The 18,867-nt window shown below is 30.0% G+C and overlaps 5 protein-coding genes and 1 pseudogene across 6 annotated transcripts, besides 2 other annotated features; 4 read left to right on the top strand and 2 right to left on the bottom strand.

Moving 5' to 3' along the window:
* Nucleotides 1–2,620: 2,620 nt before the first annotated feature.
* Nucleotides 2,621–2,747: a mobile genetic element.
* A 297-nt stretch (nucleotides 2,748–3,044) lies between these two features.
* TVAGG3_0949480 (uncharacterized protein) lies at nucleotides 3,045–4,311 on the bottom strand (the record flags this gene model as incomplete). The annotated part of the gene is made up of 1 exon (XM_001296207.2): nucleotides 3,047–4,309. One exon carries the CDS (start codon nucleotides 4,307–4,309, stop codon nucleotides 3,047–3,049), a length of 1,263 nt encoding a protein of 420 aa, XP_001296208.1.
* A 4,578-nt stretch (nucleotides 4,312–8,889) lies between these two features.
* On the top strand, nucleotides 8,890–9,446 carry TVAGG3_0949470 (uncharacterized protein; the record flags this gene model as incomplete). Its single annotated transcript, XM_051253185.1, has 1 exon — nucleotides 8,890–9,446. A coding segment is annotated over one exon (557 nt), but the record flags the coding sequence as incomplete, so codon positions are not given.
* Nucleotides 9,447–9,952: 506 nt separating this feature from the next.
* Nucleotides 9,953–18,114: a mobile genetic element.
* On the top strand, nucleotides 11,421–11,876 carry TVAGG3_0949460 (uncharacterized protein; the record flags this gene model as incomplete). The annotated part of the gene is made up of 1 exon (XM_051253184.1): nucleotides 11,421–11,876. One exon carries the CDS (start codon nucleotides 11,421–11,423, stop codon nucleotides 11,874–11,876), a length of 456 nt encoding a protein of 151 aa, XP_051078758.1.
* On the top strand, nucleotides 13,465–14,454 carry TVAGG3_0949450 (uncharacterized protein; the record flags this gene model as incomplete). Its single annotated transcript, XM_051253183.1, has 1 exon — nucleotides 13,465–14,454. A coding segment is annotated over one exon (990 nt), but the record flags the coding sequence as incomplete, so codon positions are not given.
* Nucleotides 15,022–15,444, top strand: TVAGG3_0949440 (phage tail repeat-like family; the record flags this gene model as incomplete). Its single annotated transcript, XM_051253182.1, has 1 exon — nucleotides 15,022–15,444. The coding sequence occupies one exon, from the start codon at nucleotides 15,022–15,024 to the stop codon at nucleotides 15,442–15,444; it is 423 nt and encodes a 140-aa protein (XP_051078756.1).
* TVAGG3_0949430 lies at nucleotides 15,746–17,441 on the bottom strand (annotated as a pseudogene). The gene has a single exon. A coding segment is annotated over exon 1 (1,696 nt).
* Nucleotides 18,115–18,867: the final 753 nt, after the last annotated feature.

Raw genomic sequence — 18,867 nt, 5'->3', positions numbered from 1 at the left:
AAATCTAATTATATTGAAATTGTCAAAATCTTAGTTGAACATGGTGCTGATGTTAATATAGAACTAATTCTTTTTCTTTTCATATTTAACATTGGTTTATGAAATTCTCATTATTTTCACATATATTGTTGTTTTATTGCATTCTCTTTCTTTGCAGATTAATCACTGTTATATTACATTCTCTTTCTTTTCATGTTAATCATTATTTTTTGAAATTCTCTTTCTTTTCATATTAATCATTGTTTTACCAAATTCTCTTTCTTTTCATGTTTATCACTGTTTTACAAAATTCTTTTTCCATTCATGTACACTATTTATTTCTGTCATTCTCTTTCTTTTCATGTTTGTCATTGTTTTATGACGCTCTCTTTCTTTACATAACTATCATTGTTTTATGCAATTCTTTTTATTTTTAAATTTATCATTCATTTCTTATATTCTGTTTATCTTTATGACTACCATCGTTTTATGACATTCCTTTTCTTTTCATATTCAGTATTGTTTTATACTATTCTTTTTCTTTTCATATCTTTCATTATTTTTTGAAATTCTCTTTCTTTTCATATTTATCATTGTTTTATTACATTATCTTTATTTTCATATTTATAATCGCTTAATTGGATTCTCATTCTTTTCATATTTATCATTGTTTTATAACATTTTCTTTCTTTTCATTTTTATCATTGCTTTATACAGTTCTTTTTCTTTTTATATTTAAATTTGTTTTATAAAATCTTTATTCTTTTCATATTTATCATCGTTTTATGGTATTTTCTTTCTTTTCATATTTATCATTGCTTTATTGTATCATCTATCTTTTCATATTTATCATCGTTTTATGGCATTCTCTTTCTTTTCATATTTATCATTATTTAATGATATCCTTTTTCTTTTTAAATTAATCATTGTTTTATAAAATTTTCTATATATTTTTAGAAGTCCTCTGGATATTGCAAAGAAAGCCCAATCATTAGAGATTGTCAATTTTTTAGTTGAACATGGTGCTAATGTTAATATGGAACTTATTATCTTTCTTTTCATATTTATCAATGTTTAATGAAATTCTCTTTCTTTTCACATCCATCAATGTTTAATGAAATTCTCTTTCTTTTCATATTTATCATTGCTTTATTGCATATTCTTTCTTTTCATATTCATCAATGTTTAATGAAATTCTATTTCTTTTCATATTTATCATTGCTTTATTGCATTTTCTTTCTTTTCATATTTATCATTGCTTAATGAAATTATCTTTCTTTTCATATTTATCAATGTTTAATGAAATTCTATTTCTTTTCATATTTATCATTGCTTTATTGCATTTTCTTTCTTTTCATATTTATCATTGCTTAATGAAATTATCTTTCTTTTCATATTTATCATTGTTTTATTGCATTTTCTTTCTTTTCATATTCATCAATGTTTAATGAAATTCTCTTTCTTTTCATATTTATCATTGCTTTATTGCATATTCTTTCTTTTCATATTCATCAATGTTTAATGAAATTCTATTTCTTTTCATATTTATCATTGCTTTATTGCATTTTCTTTCTTTTCATATTTATCATTGCTTTATTGCATATTCTTTCTTTTCATATTCATCAATGTTTAATGAAATTATCTTTCTTTTCATATTTATCAATGTTTAATGAAATTCTATTTCTTTTCATATTTATCATTGTTTTATGACATTTTCTTTCTTTTCATATTTATCATTGCTTTATTACACTATCTTTCTTTTCATGTTTATCATTGTTTTATTGCATTTTCTTTCTTTTCATATTCATCAATGTTTAATGAAATTCTCTTTCTTTTCATATTAATCATTGTTTAATGAAATTCTCTTTCTTTTCATATTAATCATTGTTTTATGACATTATCTTTCTTTTCATGTTTATCATTGTTTTATTGCATTTTATTTCTTTTCATATTTATCATTGTATTATAACATTCTCTTTCTTTTCATATTTATCAATGCTTAACGAAATTTTCTTTCTTTTCATATTTATCAATGCTTAACGAAATTTTCTTTCTTTTCATATTTTTCAATCCTTAATGAAATTCTCTTTCTTTTTATATTTATCATTGCTTAATGAAATTCACTCGATATTATTGAATTTTCCCGTAGTATCGCATTGCAAAACAATTAGATCGAAATCGTAAGATCCTTATTTGAACATGGTACTCCGAATATCAAATCATTCTAATAGTGCATATAGTAATCTATGCATAATATAAGAATAAACACATTTCAATAATTTAAGCTTTATCGATATTTAAAATCAAATAACTCACTATCTATAACGTTTTTTAGACAAGGCTGTTTAAAATAATGTTCGCAATTTGGACGGAGCTTGCCTATGGCCAAGTTGCAAACAATTTCTTTAATCGTTTGCAAATTCTAATTTTCATGAACGCTAAAAGTTCTGAAATTTTGAATGCTTGCAAACTATATATATATATATATATATATTTTCTGAATGAATAAAATATATTATTGCCTTGATTTTCCTAAATTGTCGTTTGAATTCACTCATGTGTAGAATTCTTTTAATTTTCTTAATTCGGTAATAGAAATTAAAATTTGAGGTCGACAACTTTGTAAAAAAAGTGGGGAAATTAAGGGTACATTTACGCCCCTATGCCACTGCCTTCAATTCATATGTATAAGGTTAAAATTCAATGACGCTTCACGCCGGTTGTCAGAAATTTGAATTAAAGTTAGATGGGCGTAAGTGCAGCCTTAAAAAAGCTTTTTAATACTTTCTGAAACTCTTTTTGTCAGAAAGTCTATACTTTCTGACACATTTTTCTCCCTTTGAAAGTTTTTGACATTATGGTGTTTTTGGGTCAGAAAGTACTCAATTTTCCTTTCAAATCAATATATTTTGTCGACATTATATAATTGCAAACATGATAAGGTATTTACTCAGTTCAAACATGGGAATATTCATTATATCTATTGGTGATCAATTGAAGCAACAAAAAGCATCTAAAAATAAGAGTTTCAACCTCTTACAAATGAAACAAAATAAACAAAAAAACTTTATTCTTCGATTTTCCTTGGCTGAACAATTCCAGTAAATCTTGAGTACAAAACTTCGAAGAAACGAAGCTGCTCGCTAGCTTCCTGGGCTGCTGGATCATCTGCTCCTTGGAACATCCTTCCGAGGACGTTCTGGTCATCATCTGTCAAATGACACAAAATTAATTCAGAAGTTCTGAAATTCAGGCCTTTCTGATTGACAGCGGAAGCTATTTCTTTACGAAGCTTTGTAATTGTTTCATTCATGAACGTCATTAACGTTTGTCTCTGCTCAATCACATTTGAAGCAAGAGCTCGTAATTGATTCATTTCGATACGCTTCAGTTGGTTTAGCTTGATGAAACCGTTAAGTTCGTTCTTCTTCTTTTTCATCATATTCATATGCTGAGTAAATTTTCTTCGACTGTCGGCTTCTGGCTTAGTTCTAGCATTTACGCGGTCTTGCTCGAGTTTGTCGAGTTCGGCTTTCAAGTTTTGTATTGTTTGCTGGTTTTGTTCTGGAGTTGTTAATTGAGTTACAAGTTTGGCTTCCATTAGCTTCATTTCGAGGTTATTTTCTTCTTCAAGGAGATCATTGTACTTATCTCGTAATTCTACAACTGCTTTTTGGGCTTTAACGACTAATTTAGATAAAGTTTTACTTTCTGCTTGAGCTACACGTAATGTTTCATTCTTTTCTTGAATGATGTCTTCTTTGGCCTTTTCAATTGCCTTTTCAAGTTGCTCTTTAGCTTCTTTCTTGAAGATATCTCTTTTATTGTAAATTTCTGTCAATTTCTTCTCACGCTCTTCACGATTTTGCTTCTGAGTTAATATGGAAAGCTCTTTGAGATGAGCTTCCTGTGCAAGTAAGACTTTTCTTTGTTCTTCTACTTCTTTTTTCTCATTTAAGTTGAAAACTAAGTGATGGTATTTCTTTCTGTTTTCTATAAGTACTTTATTTGCTGCTGCAAAGTCGACTTTAATGTCTTCCTGTGCTTTCTGTATTTCTAACTCGCATTCTTTCTTTGCTTTTTCAAAATTGACACCTTGCTCAGCAACTCTTTCATCATTGTGAAGAGATTGAGCTTCTAACTCCTTAATAATATCTGCATTCCTTCTCTGCAAAGAGATAACAACTTCATTTAGTCTTTCTTGTTCTAATGTTAATTTTCTTTTCTGTTCTAAAAGATCAGCAAGCTGCTTATCAAGTTTTGCCTCAAGCTCTGCCTTAAATTCCTCGTTCCTATCCTTCTCTGGAGGAGGAGGAGCTTGCTGAGTCATTTTGAATTGAAAAAATTCGTTAATTTTAATTGCATAAAATTTGTACTTAATTTGTATCAAATAATAATCAATTTAGACTTTAGATTGGAATTTTCTAATATTTTATGTGATATCTTCATAATTTATGTTTGGAATTGAAAAATAAAAGCTATTTAAGGGGTCAGAGTAACATAATAATATAGAAATGGTTTAACTTCTATCTGATATGAGTGTATTGTAATCTCATACTACTAAGGAAGTATTTGGATGATATGAGATTAGTGCTTTGTAGCATGAGAATAGTGCTTACATATAACACTTATCAAAAACCATCATAAATCGCATTAAATTTAAATTTGATAAATCAAATCTTATTTGAAATTTAATACCCTATATTTCCAACTCTTGGAAAATTTTCATGACCCCCTACCCAGGGTCCTAAAATGGGTATTTTCCTCACACAGACACCGTGGTTTTTTGAGCCGGGAAATAAATAGCGCAGACAGTTTCTACATATAGAGACATGCTTATACTTAGAGTTTGACGGGAATCTAAAGTGATTTTTTTCTGCATCGCGAAATCTAATGCAATCTCAAAATCATGAAGAAACTGCGAATCGGAGCGCAATTTTTTAATATGTTAATATATAAAGGTACCCCTACTACTGCAAATGCTTCAAATGAAAATCTAAGAAATCAGATTAATTTGATCACATTAGTATAGTATTGGTCAAACCAAAAACTCATATGTTGATATATAGCCTATGGATATTCATATTATCTACTTTTCATTGAATTACATAAGATTTAATAATCTCATAAATATTCTTTTTAATTTTCCGAATTCCGTGTGCATTTAGATTGCCCATACCTGTATATAATAATTCTAGAATGGTTTGGTTAGATATTAAGTTTTTTAGATTAATATTTTAACATTTTGATAAAACAAGCATTTGTTCCATTTTAGAATCGCCATTGAACTCTGGTTTGACTAACATGATGTTGTATGATCAAACAAATTCTAACTTCATGAGATAAATTTTGAAATTAGAAAATGCGATATCTGACTCAAATATTTATATGAACACATTTAACATTCAATGATAAACTAAAGTACTATACAGCAGATTCGATTTGGCTTATATTTTATATAATCAACTAATAATCCTATAAAATTGTGCTATTCACGTTGCGCAAAGATGTATTGAACATTCTCTACTTGTGTATTGATAAAATTAGATATAGATTCTAATGTAAATCGATATTTTGAAAATTCATATATATTTTGTCTTGGTTTGGCATTTGATCGTGTTGAAACCGGAATTGCAATATATATTATCTAAATATATAACTATCAAAATATGAGCTATAGATTTTTAAATTATTCTCCTGAATATGAGTGACTAACATAATTATATTGAATTGAGTAGTAAGAATCTTAAATATTAGAATCTGACGATAATTTATTATAACTGTATAAAGGAACAAGACTATAAATGATGATGAAAATAAAGATTAAATTTAAATCTGAAAATTTGAAAACATTAAGTGTATTGTGCACTCTTGTCGGTCACAGTGTCTCATTCCGGGAGACATTGTCACTGCATGTCTCCCAGAATGATATCAAGTTCCCCATTCATAACTTGAATGCGGAACTTTGACCGACAAGAGTGCACAATACACTCTTGTCGCTCAAAGTTTTGCAATCACATTCTGATTGCAGAAGATTGTCTCATTCTGGGAGACATTCAGAGGCAATGTCTCCCGGAATGAGACACTGTGACCGACAAGAGTGCACAATACACTCTTGTCGCTCAAAGTTTTGCAATCACATTCTGATTGCAGAAGATTGTCTCATTCTGGGAGACATTCAGAGGCAATGTCTCCCGGAATGAGACACTGTGACCGACAAGAGTGCACAATACACTCTTGTCGCTCAAAGTTTTGCAATCACATTCTGATTGCAGAAGATTGTCTCATTCTGGGAGACATTCAGAGGCAATGTCTCCCGGAATGAGACACTGTGACCGACAAGAGTGCACAATACACTCTTGTCGCTCAAAGTTTTGCAATCACATTCTGATTGCAGAAGATTGTCTCATTCTGGGAGACATTCAGAGGCAATGTCTCCCGGAATGAGACACTGTGACCGACAAGAGTGCACAATACACTCTTGTCGCTCAAAGTTTTGCAATCACATTCTGATTGCAGAAGATTGTCTCATTCTGGGAGACATTCAGAGGCAATGTCTCCCGGAATGAGACACTGTGACCGACAAGAGTGCACAATACACTCTTGTCGCTCAAAGTTTTGCAATCACATTCTGATTGCAGAAGATTGTCTCATTCTGGGAGACATTCAGAGGCAATGTCTCCCGGAATGAGACACTGTGACCGACAAGAGTGCACAATACACTCTTGTCGCTCAAAGTTTTGCAATCACATTCTGATTGCAGAAGATTGTCTCATTCTGGGAGACATTCAGAGGCAATGTCTCCCGGAATGAGACACTGTGACCGACAAGAGTGCACAATACACTCTTGTCGCTCAAAGTTTTGCAATCACATTCTGATTGCAGAAGATTGTCTCATTCTGGGAGACATTCAGAGGCAATGTCTCCCGGAATGAGACACTGTGACCGACAAGAGTGCACAATACACTCTTGTCGCTCAAAGTTTTGCAATCACATTCTGATTGCAGAAGATTGTCTCATTCTGGGAGACATTCAGAGGCAATGTCTCCCGGAATGAGACACTGTGACCGACAAGAGTCCACAATACACTCATTTAAATCCAAATTCCTTAGTAGTAGGATAGGAAGGGTTGTGTGACTTTTTTTGTTGCATCTATATATAGACGATGCATTAAAATATTTATATACTAAACACATTAAAAAAAATTAACATTAATTTTAAAATAATTTATTTTTTATCTTTTATAAAAGAAGCTATATATAGATGATGTCAGATATTCCGCGATTAATTAAACATTGTTTAAATCCTGAATGGGTTAAACTTCAATTTAAAAAGGAAGACTGTGAATTATTAAATGAATATGAAAGCCAAAATAAGCTAATGAGGTATAAATATAATGATAAAGAATATTTAATTTCATGGAATCAATGGAGTCATAATCAAAGACCTCATAAACGAGAAGAAGAAATTGAAAATAATGAAATGGAAATCATTGATGACATTAAAGAGGATGGAATTCCTAAATTTGTAGAAAAACTTTAGAACTAAGTTAGGAGCATATAAACGTAGAGTATTTAAATCCTGAATATCTTAAACATATATTTAAAAAGGAAGACTGTGAATTATAAACGTTAATGAATATGAAAATGCAAATCAAAACTGAGATATAAATATATTGGAAGTGATGAAAGGTGTAAAGATAAAGATAAAGTTTATTCAGTTTCATATAATAACTGGCACACGTTAGGATAAGAAAACATTTAGGAGATTATGGTAAAAGTTCTGAATTCTTCAAATCTAGTATGTACGAGAGAATAAAAGAAATTAGAAATAATTATTTTCATGAATGAAAGATTCACTACCATAATAATAAAAAAATAAAAAAATAAACTTTAAAAATTCATGTCTCAGAATCAACATTGAACTTTAAGAAACTAATGATTATTTGAATTTATGAAATCAATTATTTGATTCATTCTTTCTTCAATCTCTTCTATTCTTTTTGTTAAATCATCAATTTCATTAATGAGGTGATTCTTGATTGAGGAATAGATTTCAAACTAACCACCCCTTTATTTTTTGAAATTTTGAATCCATCAACTTTAAACATTTTATTCAATTTACATGTTGTCAATTCTTCAAATAATTTTTTATTATTAGAATAATAGTCATTAAATTCTTCAACAGATGAAAAAATTTTTATTTCAGTAATTGGTTTAACAACGTTTATTTTTTGTTGAACATTTTCACTTTCATTTATTTCTTCCTCCTCTGTTTCATTTATTTTTAAAATCGGTTTCATTTATCATTAAATAAAAATTAGAATATAAGTGATGAAATATATTTTTTAATTAATATTAAATCAGAAATGGCGGCAGGATTCTTTAAAAAATTATGGGATGGAATTAAGAAAGCTGCGGGTTGGGTTCATAAAAAGATTATTAAACCCATTGCAAACTTTTTGGCACCAGTAGCGAAAACGGCAGGAACTATCATAGGTGGAGTATTAGGTACTAAAGCAGGTAATCCGGCGATGGGAGCACAAGCAGGTAACGCAATTGGTGGAATAGCTGAAGGAATACTTAATAAAATAGGAGGTAGATAGTGGAAAAATAAATATTATTTTTATCTTAGTATCGGTTGAAGTCTTTGATAAACTTTTTCTCCTTTATTTAATATTTCTCTTATTGGGGCGGCTTTTGGTGTTATTGATTCAGCAACGTCACTAATTGCTTCTTTATTCTTAAATATCCAATTTGCTCCTTGCTTCAATGTTTCCCAAACTTTATGCGCTCCTCTTTTTACTTTATCCCATAATTTTTTAAAGAATCCTGCAGCCATAGTTGATTATTTCATTAAAATTAAAAATTCATTTTCATCTTTTAATTTTGATTTTTTATTTATTAATAAATGACGACTAACTATTTGGTGCCAAACACTAAACCGATTAATGGAAATGTGTTTCATTCATTCGAAAAGATAAATGAAATATTCGCAAAGAATGATGGTAGAAGATATTATAGAGAACTTGAAAGTTCATGCTATGACTCTGATACTCCATATTTTGATGATAAACAAACTCATTTAAGAATTACAAATCCGGCTCATGATGTGAATCAATTAGGTGACACATATATTAAACGCAAAGTTAAAGCAACTCTAGTTTCAAATAAAGCCTTCACATGTGATACCGCTTTTAAATGCATGCGTTTATTCGTTGGTTACAAATCATCAAATCAAAGCTTTAAACAATTAGAAGTAGAAACCGAAAGAGGTGATGCCGGTTATCTTCAAATGGATTGCGCCCGTGAATCTTTCGCATTTGCAACATATAAACCAAAATCAGAAAGGAAAGTTAAAAAGTTTGTTCATTCGTTATATAATAATGTTCAAAAATATGATAACTCAGTATGTGGTAAATATATTGACCCTTCAAAGTTTTCAAGAACGCAAATGAAGAAGTTGATGTCACTTTTGATATGATTATTCCGGTAAATGATTTGTTAGCATTTCAGGCGTTTGATGATTATCCTAAATCATTTGGTGAAATCATTCTTAAATATTATGTTTTCAGGGATACTTTAGTATTTTGTCAGGTTGACCCGTTAAGAGTTGCTGATTTACAAATTACGTTTATGAAAAGATAACTGATGAAAATTATGAAAAGATTATGAATCATGTTTATAAATATGATCGCAAATTCCAACAAATCGGACTTCCTGCCAAATTAATTACAAGCTTAGCCGCTACATCTGCTGACGCAACAGTTGATGACGTTATTATTTCATGCACAAAGATGGAAGTTTTAGAGGATAAATGCATTACACCAGGATACGGTTTAATTGAAGAATCAGTTAAAGCAATACCACGTTTATTCAGTAAGGAAGATCCATTCATGATTCCAGCTCAACATATTGACGTTCGTTCACTAAATGGAGGTTGCATCACTCCTGAAGGTATCAGTTCAGATTTCTCATACGCTCTTCATAATGTTACAGATGTTGTGTTAACATTTCCGAAGAATGCAATGCAAAGAACGGTTTTAGAAAATCCAATGCTTCGAGGTCTTCAGGTCACTATAGATTCCAGAAACTTCCCCGATCAAGCGATGACCACAGTGGGTGACATATTCTTTACACGTATGCTTCAAGCTTCTGATTTAGATGGAGTGAATGAATGCACAGAAGAATACGAGGACTCATTAACTAGACCACTGAATGATGATAATGGTGTGCCATTAGCTAGAACATGGAAAGACCAAACTTCATTCTTATGCACTATTCCAGTTCAACGTGATGGAGCGGGTATATTCTTTGATGGATTAGAAACTTTCAATTCACAAGTTACAGTACAAGTGAAAGCTTATCCAATCATTCAGGGTGTAAATGACACTTACTGTTCAAAGGTGACAAATCCTCCTCAGGTTTGGTTTACTAGGACTACGTATTGGACATGGACACCGGATGAAGGTTTGAAATATCATCCAACAGGTACACCACCACAGTATAGAAGTTCATATGATGAAATATTGATGAATAGAAATGTTTAAAATTATAAATTTATTTTTGATTAAATGGATTTAAATTCATCCACCCCTTATGAAGAATTAGCAGGAGTATATAATACATACGTAGATGATATGATTAATGAAGCATTGAGTGATAATAGAAATGCTCTATCTAAGGAAAAATTAATGAAAATTCCATATTCTGAATGTTACTTAAATTCAATCACTGCAGCAATTGGTAAACAAAATAAAGGTAAAACATTAACGATATTAAAACAAATTATCATTATTGCTAACACTTCCCCCTATTCACACGTGTTAATTTATATCAACCGTTCAGGTTCACCTTCAGATGATACATTTGAATCTTTAAAGCATTTAATCAAAATTCCAATTATTTATTTATCACAAGAAGAAGCAGAAGATTATTTAAAAAACTTTTTAATGTATAAAGAATTATATAATACAATCAAGAAGCAAGGATTAAAGGATAAAATTATTGATAAACAACGGGATGAATTATTTGAAACACTTTCTATTTCAAATTTTGATATAGAATTTTTGCATTCACTCATTTTTCTAGATGATGCAGTGAAATCAAAACTAATAACAAACGAGAAATCATATTTTAATCAGTTATTAACTCAATGTCGACACATTCAGTGTTCATTCTTTATGGCTGTTCAATATTTCAAAGCATTAAGCACAAACATTAAATCAAATCTATCAACCCTTTTCATTTTCAGTGGGTTTAGTCGTCAACAGTTGAACGTTATGCTTTATCAAGTGAATTTACCAATGAGCATTAATGAACTTTACACACAATATCAGCAATTAGGTGAACATGGAAAAATAATAGTTGATTTAAATAAAGGAGGTGTTAAATTTGATTAACTTTTTATAATTAATTTTTATTTTTTATTTATAATTAAACATGACAGAAATAGCAAATCTTCTACAGGTTCCATTAAAACAAGGGACAAACAAAAAGGGTGCATATAATAGAACTATGAAAGTTCCTGATGGAATGAAAGAATTAGTTCATATTGTTGCTGGTCTTCAAAAAGATGTTAAACAAATGAGAAGACGTTTCACTAGTCAAAAGAACACTAACGCAAAAGCAGAGATTACGGTTGGTTATAACGTAAATGATGATAAATCACGAATTATTCAAAATGTTAAAGTTAATGTTAGCCCTGAATTAACAAGGTCAGCAACTCAACCAAATTTATTAACTCGTGACTTACCGAAGAATGAGGAGAATGAAGAAAACCATGAGAATGGAGACCCAATCATTTTATCTGAACCTGGTAAAGAACCTGTTGAAATTCCCACTTATCCAACATACCCCCACCTCTTTCATCAAACATCGAGAACCCATATAAAATAGACATTAATTCTGAATTAATGAAAATTTACCGTGATATAATAATTAATAATTATGATTCAATAATAAATTTAATTGATCAATCCGGTTTAATTATTTTACCTTATGAATCATTAATTCACATTATCGCCATTCTTTGTGATGTTCAAGATTCAGACGTTAAGATTCAATTTTTCATAGATGATGAGGTTTCATGCTGCGGAACAGTTGCAAAAATAAATCCTATAAAGGATATTAGCACAATTAAGATATCAAAGAACGGAACAACAACTGAACTTCATTTAACATATAATGATATTTATAATAAAATAGTTGATGAATATAAAATATCACTTGAAAAATTCTTTGTTAAGGCTATTTAATATTCAAGCATTAACATTATTGAATAATAATCCTTTGAATCATAATCAATAATAATTGACCTTTCACCAGTTTCTATCGTTTGTTTTATTTCTTTTTGTTCCCCACTATCTGGATCGGTCATTGTAATTGTTTTTGTTATAGTATCAGCTTTATCTTTAACTTCAATCTTTTTTCCATCGGATATTTAAACCAAAATTCCAAAAATTCGATATTGTCAATCTGTTCATATTTTAATCTATCAATTACATTTTTAATACCATCTGAAAATCTTATGAAATGGTCATTATATGGGTTTGATTGAACTAAATTTGAATGAAGTGAAATATAACCTGTTGATGAATATGACATTGACTCATATTTTCTGAAAACACTAAAATTTATAACATGAATGAATTTCTTATTCGTTGAATTTATGAATTCTTGAGGTAATCTTATTCTAGTTTTATTTATCACTGGAAAATAACGCTTTACCATATTTTTACTCGTAATAAAAATGTCAATTATCAATATTATTTCGAATAATAGCTGTGAATTAAATTTAACAGTTAGCGGAATTTATAATGTTACTCTCGTTTCTGTGAGTGGTAAATTTAATCCCATTCTTTTAGACCCTTCAGATTATATATCATTTATTAAAGATGACCTTGAAAAAACGTATGATATGTATATAAATAATGTGATAGCGAAATGGGATATTAACATGATTTTAAGTTATTTAAATGAATCATTTATCGTATGGTATGAAGAAAATTTTAAATCAAAACCTGATAAACTTTTTGAACTTGATGAAATAAATAACCTTATTAAATTTCCGCTGAAAATTAAATTTTGTACTCCTCATTTTCGTTCATTGTTGGGGATATTAAATTTTGAAAAAGATGTTGGGGATGTTTTGTATTCTGACACCGGTTCCAATTTCATTTTAATCAAATGTGATAAAGTTAATACCCCAATGAGATTTTCACATCAAACATTAGACCCTAACTCTTACCCATCAATACAAAACATTTTATCCATCAACTTAAACACATTTTCTTTATCATATCCGTTTCAATTATCCGGGAATTCATTTATTCTTCATTCAAAAGATTTATCAAATATTAAATTTAGAATAACTGACCTATTTGATTGTGATTTAGAATTCATGAATGAAATATTATGGCAATTTCAAATAGAAAAAATAGCTGATGAGATAACGGATTAAATATTTATTTTTAAATCATAATAAATGATTAAACAACAGCAACCACAGCAACTTAAGGCGCAAAGCGCCCAGGTCCTTCAGACCATTACATACGCCACATATGCATATAATTCAAAGACGGCAGAACAAACGCAAAGGTTGAAATATGGAGATTTGGAGATAGTATTGAAAAATGAACATTTCGAATTCGTTTGCAAAGGTGGTGCAGTGATATCAAATATAAAAGAAATTTTATTTATGAATTCTAAAATTAAAGGTATAACGGATGATATAACATCAATTCCACCAGAAGAACAGAGATATTACGCATTAAATGCATTTCCTAAAGTTTTGAAGATTGGAAGATTTAATTTAAATGAGGAATTCATAGAAGGTTTCCTAAATGACATAATGAAGAAGGCGGATAAGGAATATGTTAACGATGAGTTAGAGAAGAAGGCAAATTTGGTTTATGTTGATGAAAAAGATAATGAAATTAAAGAAAAGGTTGAATGGTATCATGAATGGACATTTGAGACTTTTAAAGTTAAAGCTGATACAGGATGGGTTTCAGGATGTTTAGACCTTAAAGCAGATAAAACATATGTTAACGATGAGTTAGAGAAGAAGGCGGATAAAACATATGTGGATAGTGAGTTAAATAAGAAGGCAGATAAAACATATGTTAACGATGAGTTAGAGAAGAAGGCGGATAAAACATATGTGGATAGTGAGTTAAATAAGAAGGCAGATAAAACATATGTTAACGATGAGTTAGAGAAGAAGGCGGATAAAACATATGTGGATAGTGAGTTAAATAAGAAGGCAGATAAAGCATATGTTAACGATGAGTTAGAGAAGAAGGCAGATAAAACATATGTTAACGATGAGTTAGAGAAGAAGGCAGATAAAACATATGTGGATAGTGAGTTAGAGAAGAAGGCGGATAAAACATATGTTAACGATGAGTTAGAGAAGAAGGTGGATAAAACATATGTTAACGAAATATACCAAAGTTTGATAGGAACAAAAAATATTGAAACTATTGTTGGTGATTTTTCTGTCAATGAAGAAAATAAATATTTTAGATGGCAGTTTGTACACTCCTTAAAAAATGGTACACGGTGTAAACTCATTCCGAAAAATAACAATGAAATGTATGTAAGCTATAAAAAGAATGATGGTACACAAGTTAAAGTTCCATTAGACAACAACTGCTACTTAAACTTATATGGAGACGAACAAAAGAAATATTTAAGAGTTTATGAAATGGTAGATATGACATTGCCTGACCCAGCTCCAGCACCATATTATTATGACTATGGAGATGACGACAGAACACCACGTGTAGATGAACAAAAGCTAACATTATATTTAGATTATTATAGATATAAAAGATATAATGCAATAGAAAAAACGAGAATAGTATATTATTATACAGATGACAGAAATAAATATTATAGTCAAGATTTTACCTACCCTGAAAACATAAGATTATATTATAAAAAATATTCTGACACAAACCAGAAGAAACCTGAAATAGTTGCACTATATTTTAAGTTCAAAAGAGACAATCCTATAATATCTCATATGTTTGATTTAATGAACCCAGTAGGTTCTATTTATACATCTGTGGATGCAAGAGGTCCTCAAGTAATGTTTGGTGTTGGTGCATGGGAACAAATAGTTGACAGGTTTTTGTATTGTGCAAACTCTTCAAAGGAAACAGGGGGAAGTAAAACGATTTCAGGTGAAAATTTACCTGCACACAGTCACTACATAGATTTAAGTACATCTCAAGCAGGTTGGCATAAGCATAGATATTGGGATTGGTCAGGAATGACAAAAGGTCAAGGATATGATGTTAAAGATGATGTTAAGTTTGCTATAAATTGTTACTGGGATGACACTCAGGGAGAAGGAAACCATACACATTTCGTTTCAGGATATACACAAACAACGGGACAAAGTAAAGAATACATGCCACCATTTATGACTGTATTCGCATGGTATAGAGTTCAATAAACACACTTGAGCCCAGACCTTTGGGTTAAGGCTTACCGAATGAACTAAATATATTTTATATCTGTAATTAATTAGGTAATGAACTGCGGAAATAAATGTTTACGTTAAGTGACTCAAAGAGTCCGGAGACAAAGTCTCATGTTTTCAGGTTATTCAATAATTAATTATTTTTGAAGAACTGAAGGTGCTACCATGTTACCATGTGCTACCAGGTTATTTAACTTCTCTGAAAAAATGAGACAACATGACATTTAGACAACAACACAGGAGGATTAATGCAAAAATAAATTCAAATCATACTTTATACTGCCTCATTTACAGGTATTTCATCGTCAGTAAATGAATCCTCATTATCGTTTGGTTCAACCTGTTTATATAATCCTTTCATTTCTTCTTTCAAAACATAACACCATGTTTGTTTACCGTCTATTCTTCTATGTTTCCTATCACATTTATCCTTAATACTCATTTGGAAATTCTTGTCTTTCATGTCTGATGGTTTGCAGAATAGAGCATTTTCACACGTCATACCTGCACACAATTCATCATAATGTGTATTTATCCATACATCTAAAGGATTTGTTGATAACTCAATTAAATCTTGTTTGGCTTCAGTCATCGGAATGATTCGTACATTAAATGATGAAAGGTCATATTGCATAAAATACGTCAGTAAATTATCATAAAATTCCTTAGTGCATGAATTCATCAAATTCTTGAAGTAATCAAATTGACCCTTGAATTTACCATTAACTCTTAAAACTACGTATCTTCTGTCTCCAACTTCAATTTTGACAGGGTAGACGTTGTTAGTTACGAAAATGAAATTGGCAACATTCTGAGCAGTTCTTCTGGGTTGATTCTTTTCATTAATTCTAATCTCATTATCCGTAATAATTGATTTCAAAGCGTTGAAGTTTGCGAGTCTGTCTTCACCTACATTCTTGAGTTCATTAAGTACAAGAAACATTTTATTCTCAACTACTGAATTGAAATTACCCGTTAGCTCACCTATTTCAGTAATGTTTTTACATGAATAACCGGCGAGGAGTTCAGAAATAATGTCTGTAAATCTGTTTTTACCTGTTCCCTGAAGTCCTTTCAAAATAATTGCTGTTTCATTCTTGATTCCAGGATGTTGAATCATTGATGCAATCCAACCGAGAAGGTATTTATACACTTCATCATTATTATCACAAATGGCTTCTTTAATGAAATTCATAAACATCTCAATTTTTGAGTAATCTACTTTTTCGAGAATGTTGTATTTATAACCTTGAAACGTTGAGAAAACATCTGGAGAATCAGATTTAAAGCAAACACCCTTAACGGTTAATGAGGATAATTGATTTAGTAGTACGTCCCATGCTGTTATGGTTTTACCTTCTTCTTTAAATAATTTAATCATTTTGAGTGACTCTTTCATGTTTGATTGAAAAACGAATGATATTTGATTCATTTTATCATGAATATTATAGTCCTTTTGAATGAAGTATTTGTTTCCATAATCTACAAAACGGATTACACGTGATAAATCCTCAATTACTTCAGAACTGTTTTTATACTGATGATTTTCAGCCTTGCGTCTAATATCTGTTATCAAAAACGAGTCATCAAGTTTTATATCAAATGTTATTTTTGGCTTACGTAATAAAGGCAAAACATATTCATCATAATATTCCTTTTGATAAAGTTTTAGAATCTTCACCAAAACAAATGAAGAAGTCATTAAATGTGCATATTACTACGTGCTTTTTCAAAATTACTTTTTTGCATTTTCTGTTAAATTGCAGAAGTTATAAACGTTATCGTATGCTTCATTAATTAAATGATTTAGGTAACGAATTAATTGCTTGAAACAGTGTGAATAATGTAACTTCTTTTTCCAAATTCATGTTTCCACCGTCATTATGTACTTCAAAATCACTGATGCCATCAACTATGCTTTGAGCTAGTTTATCGTCAATGTTTACATCTTTGTTTTCATTCATTATACTCTTTTATTTCTTCGTTCTTCTGTTCAACTCTTACCTTAATATTCAAATCATTTAATATATCATTCACTGTTCTAGTTAATGTTGATCATAACTTCCGCGAATGAATGAGTATGTATTGATTGTTCTGATGCATTCTTGCGAACTCTTGAATCAGCCATGACTACTAAAGAACGCTTTGAATCATCCATAGAAGTCATGAATATCAATATCATAATCATTGCAGGAATAACATTTAATCATTTCTGTTCGAGGTTGAATAGAAGAAATTAGTGTTGCAATAAATGTGAAGACCTCCTGAAGCAGTTTTAACGATAACATCTTTATCCGAAAGTTTTTGATAAAATATCTTTTCTAACTGTTTTCTTTAAGTTCATCATTGTACGATTTATTGATATCAAATCTATAATCGTTAAATTTGAAATTTTATTTACTAATAAAGCTGTACCAGTTTTCCTTCCTCTTCCTCCATCATGTTTGAGGTAGTTATGTAAATCAATCTTGTTTTCACCAATTCTTTCGTTGAGGGTTTTAGTTTCTGCCACAACTAATTCCTCAGCTAATGAATCAATAACTTGTTCATCAGAAATGATAAAGTTGCTGTTGTTGTTTGTTGCTGTCATTTATATAGGAATAAAAAAATAAAAATAATTTTAAAACTAACTTTATTTTTGGGTCATTTACACTCATTCCGATGAAGTCATGACAAATCATTTCCTGTGTTGTTGTCTAAATGTCATGAGGTTAGAAATGAGGTTAGAAATGAGGTTAGATCTAACCATCTACCCTAAACATTATTTTACTCAGAATTTTGTATAAAAAAACAACCACCGGAATTCAGACGGTTGCTATATTCTTCACAAAACATTAACGTAAACATTAACGATAAAATATATTTTTGTCTGATTTACACTCATTTACGATGAAGTCATGACAAATCATTTCCTGTGTTGTTGTCTAAATGTCATGTTGTCTCATTTTTTCAGAGAAGTTAAATAACCTGGTAGCACATGGTAACATGGTAGCACCTTCAGTTCTTCAAAAATAATTCATAAATGCCTTCCTCCTGTGTTGTTGTCTAAATGTCATGTTGTCTCATTTTTTTCAGAGAAGTTAAATAACCTGGTAGCACATGGTAACATGGTAGCACCTTCAGTTCTTCAAAAATAATTAATTATTGAATAACCTGAAACTATTAACGATAAAATAACTGATAACAAAATTTTATTTTTATATAAATGGATACCCCACAAGCTCAAAATTTACCACGAATCATAACAAGGGAGGAAATGATAAAAATGATGCAAAGAACATGTTAAAAATAACAAACACTAAAACTGAGAAAATGCGGTTATGCAGTAATGATGGAAGAGAGATGTTGTCGAAGAGGAATAAAAATTAAATTTGGATTGAGTTTTAAAAATTCATC

The sequence above is a fragment of the Trichomonas vaginalis genome, chromosome I, assembly GCF_026262505.1.
Source record: "Trichomonas vaginalis G3 chromosome I, whole genome shotgun sequence".
Classification (NCBI taxonomy): domain Eukaryota; phylum Parabasalia; order Trichomonadida; family Trichomonadidae; genus Trichomonas; species Trichomonas vaginalis.
The sequence above is the reverse complement of the archived record's forward strand: the minus strand, read 5'-3'. Positions and strand labels throughout refer to the sequence as shown.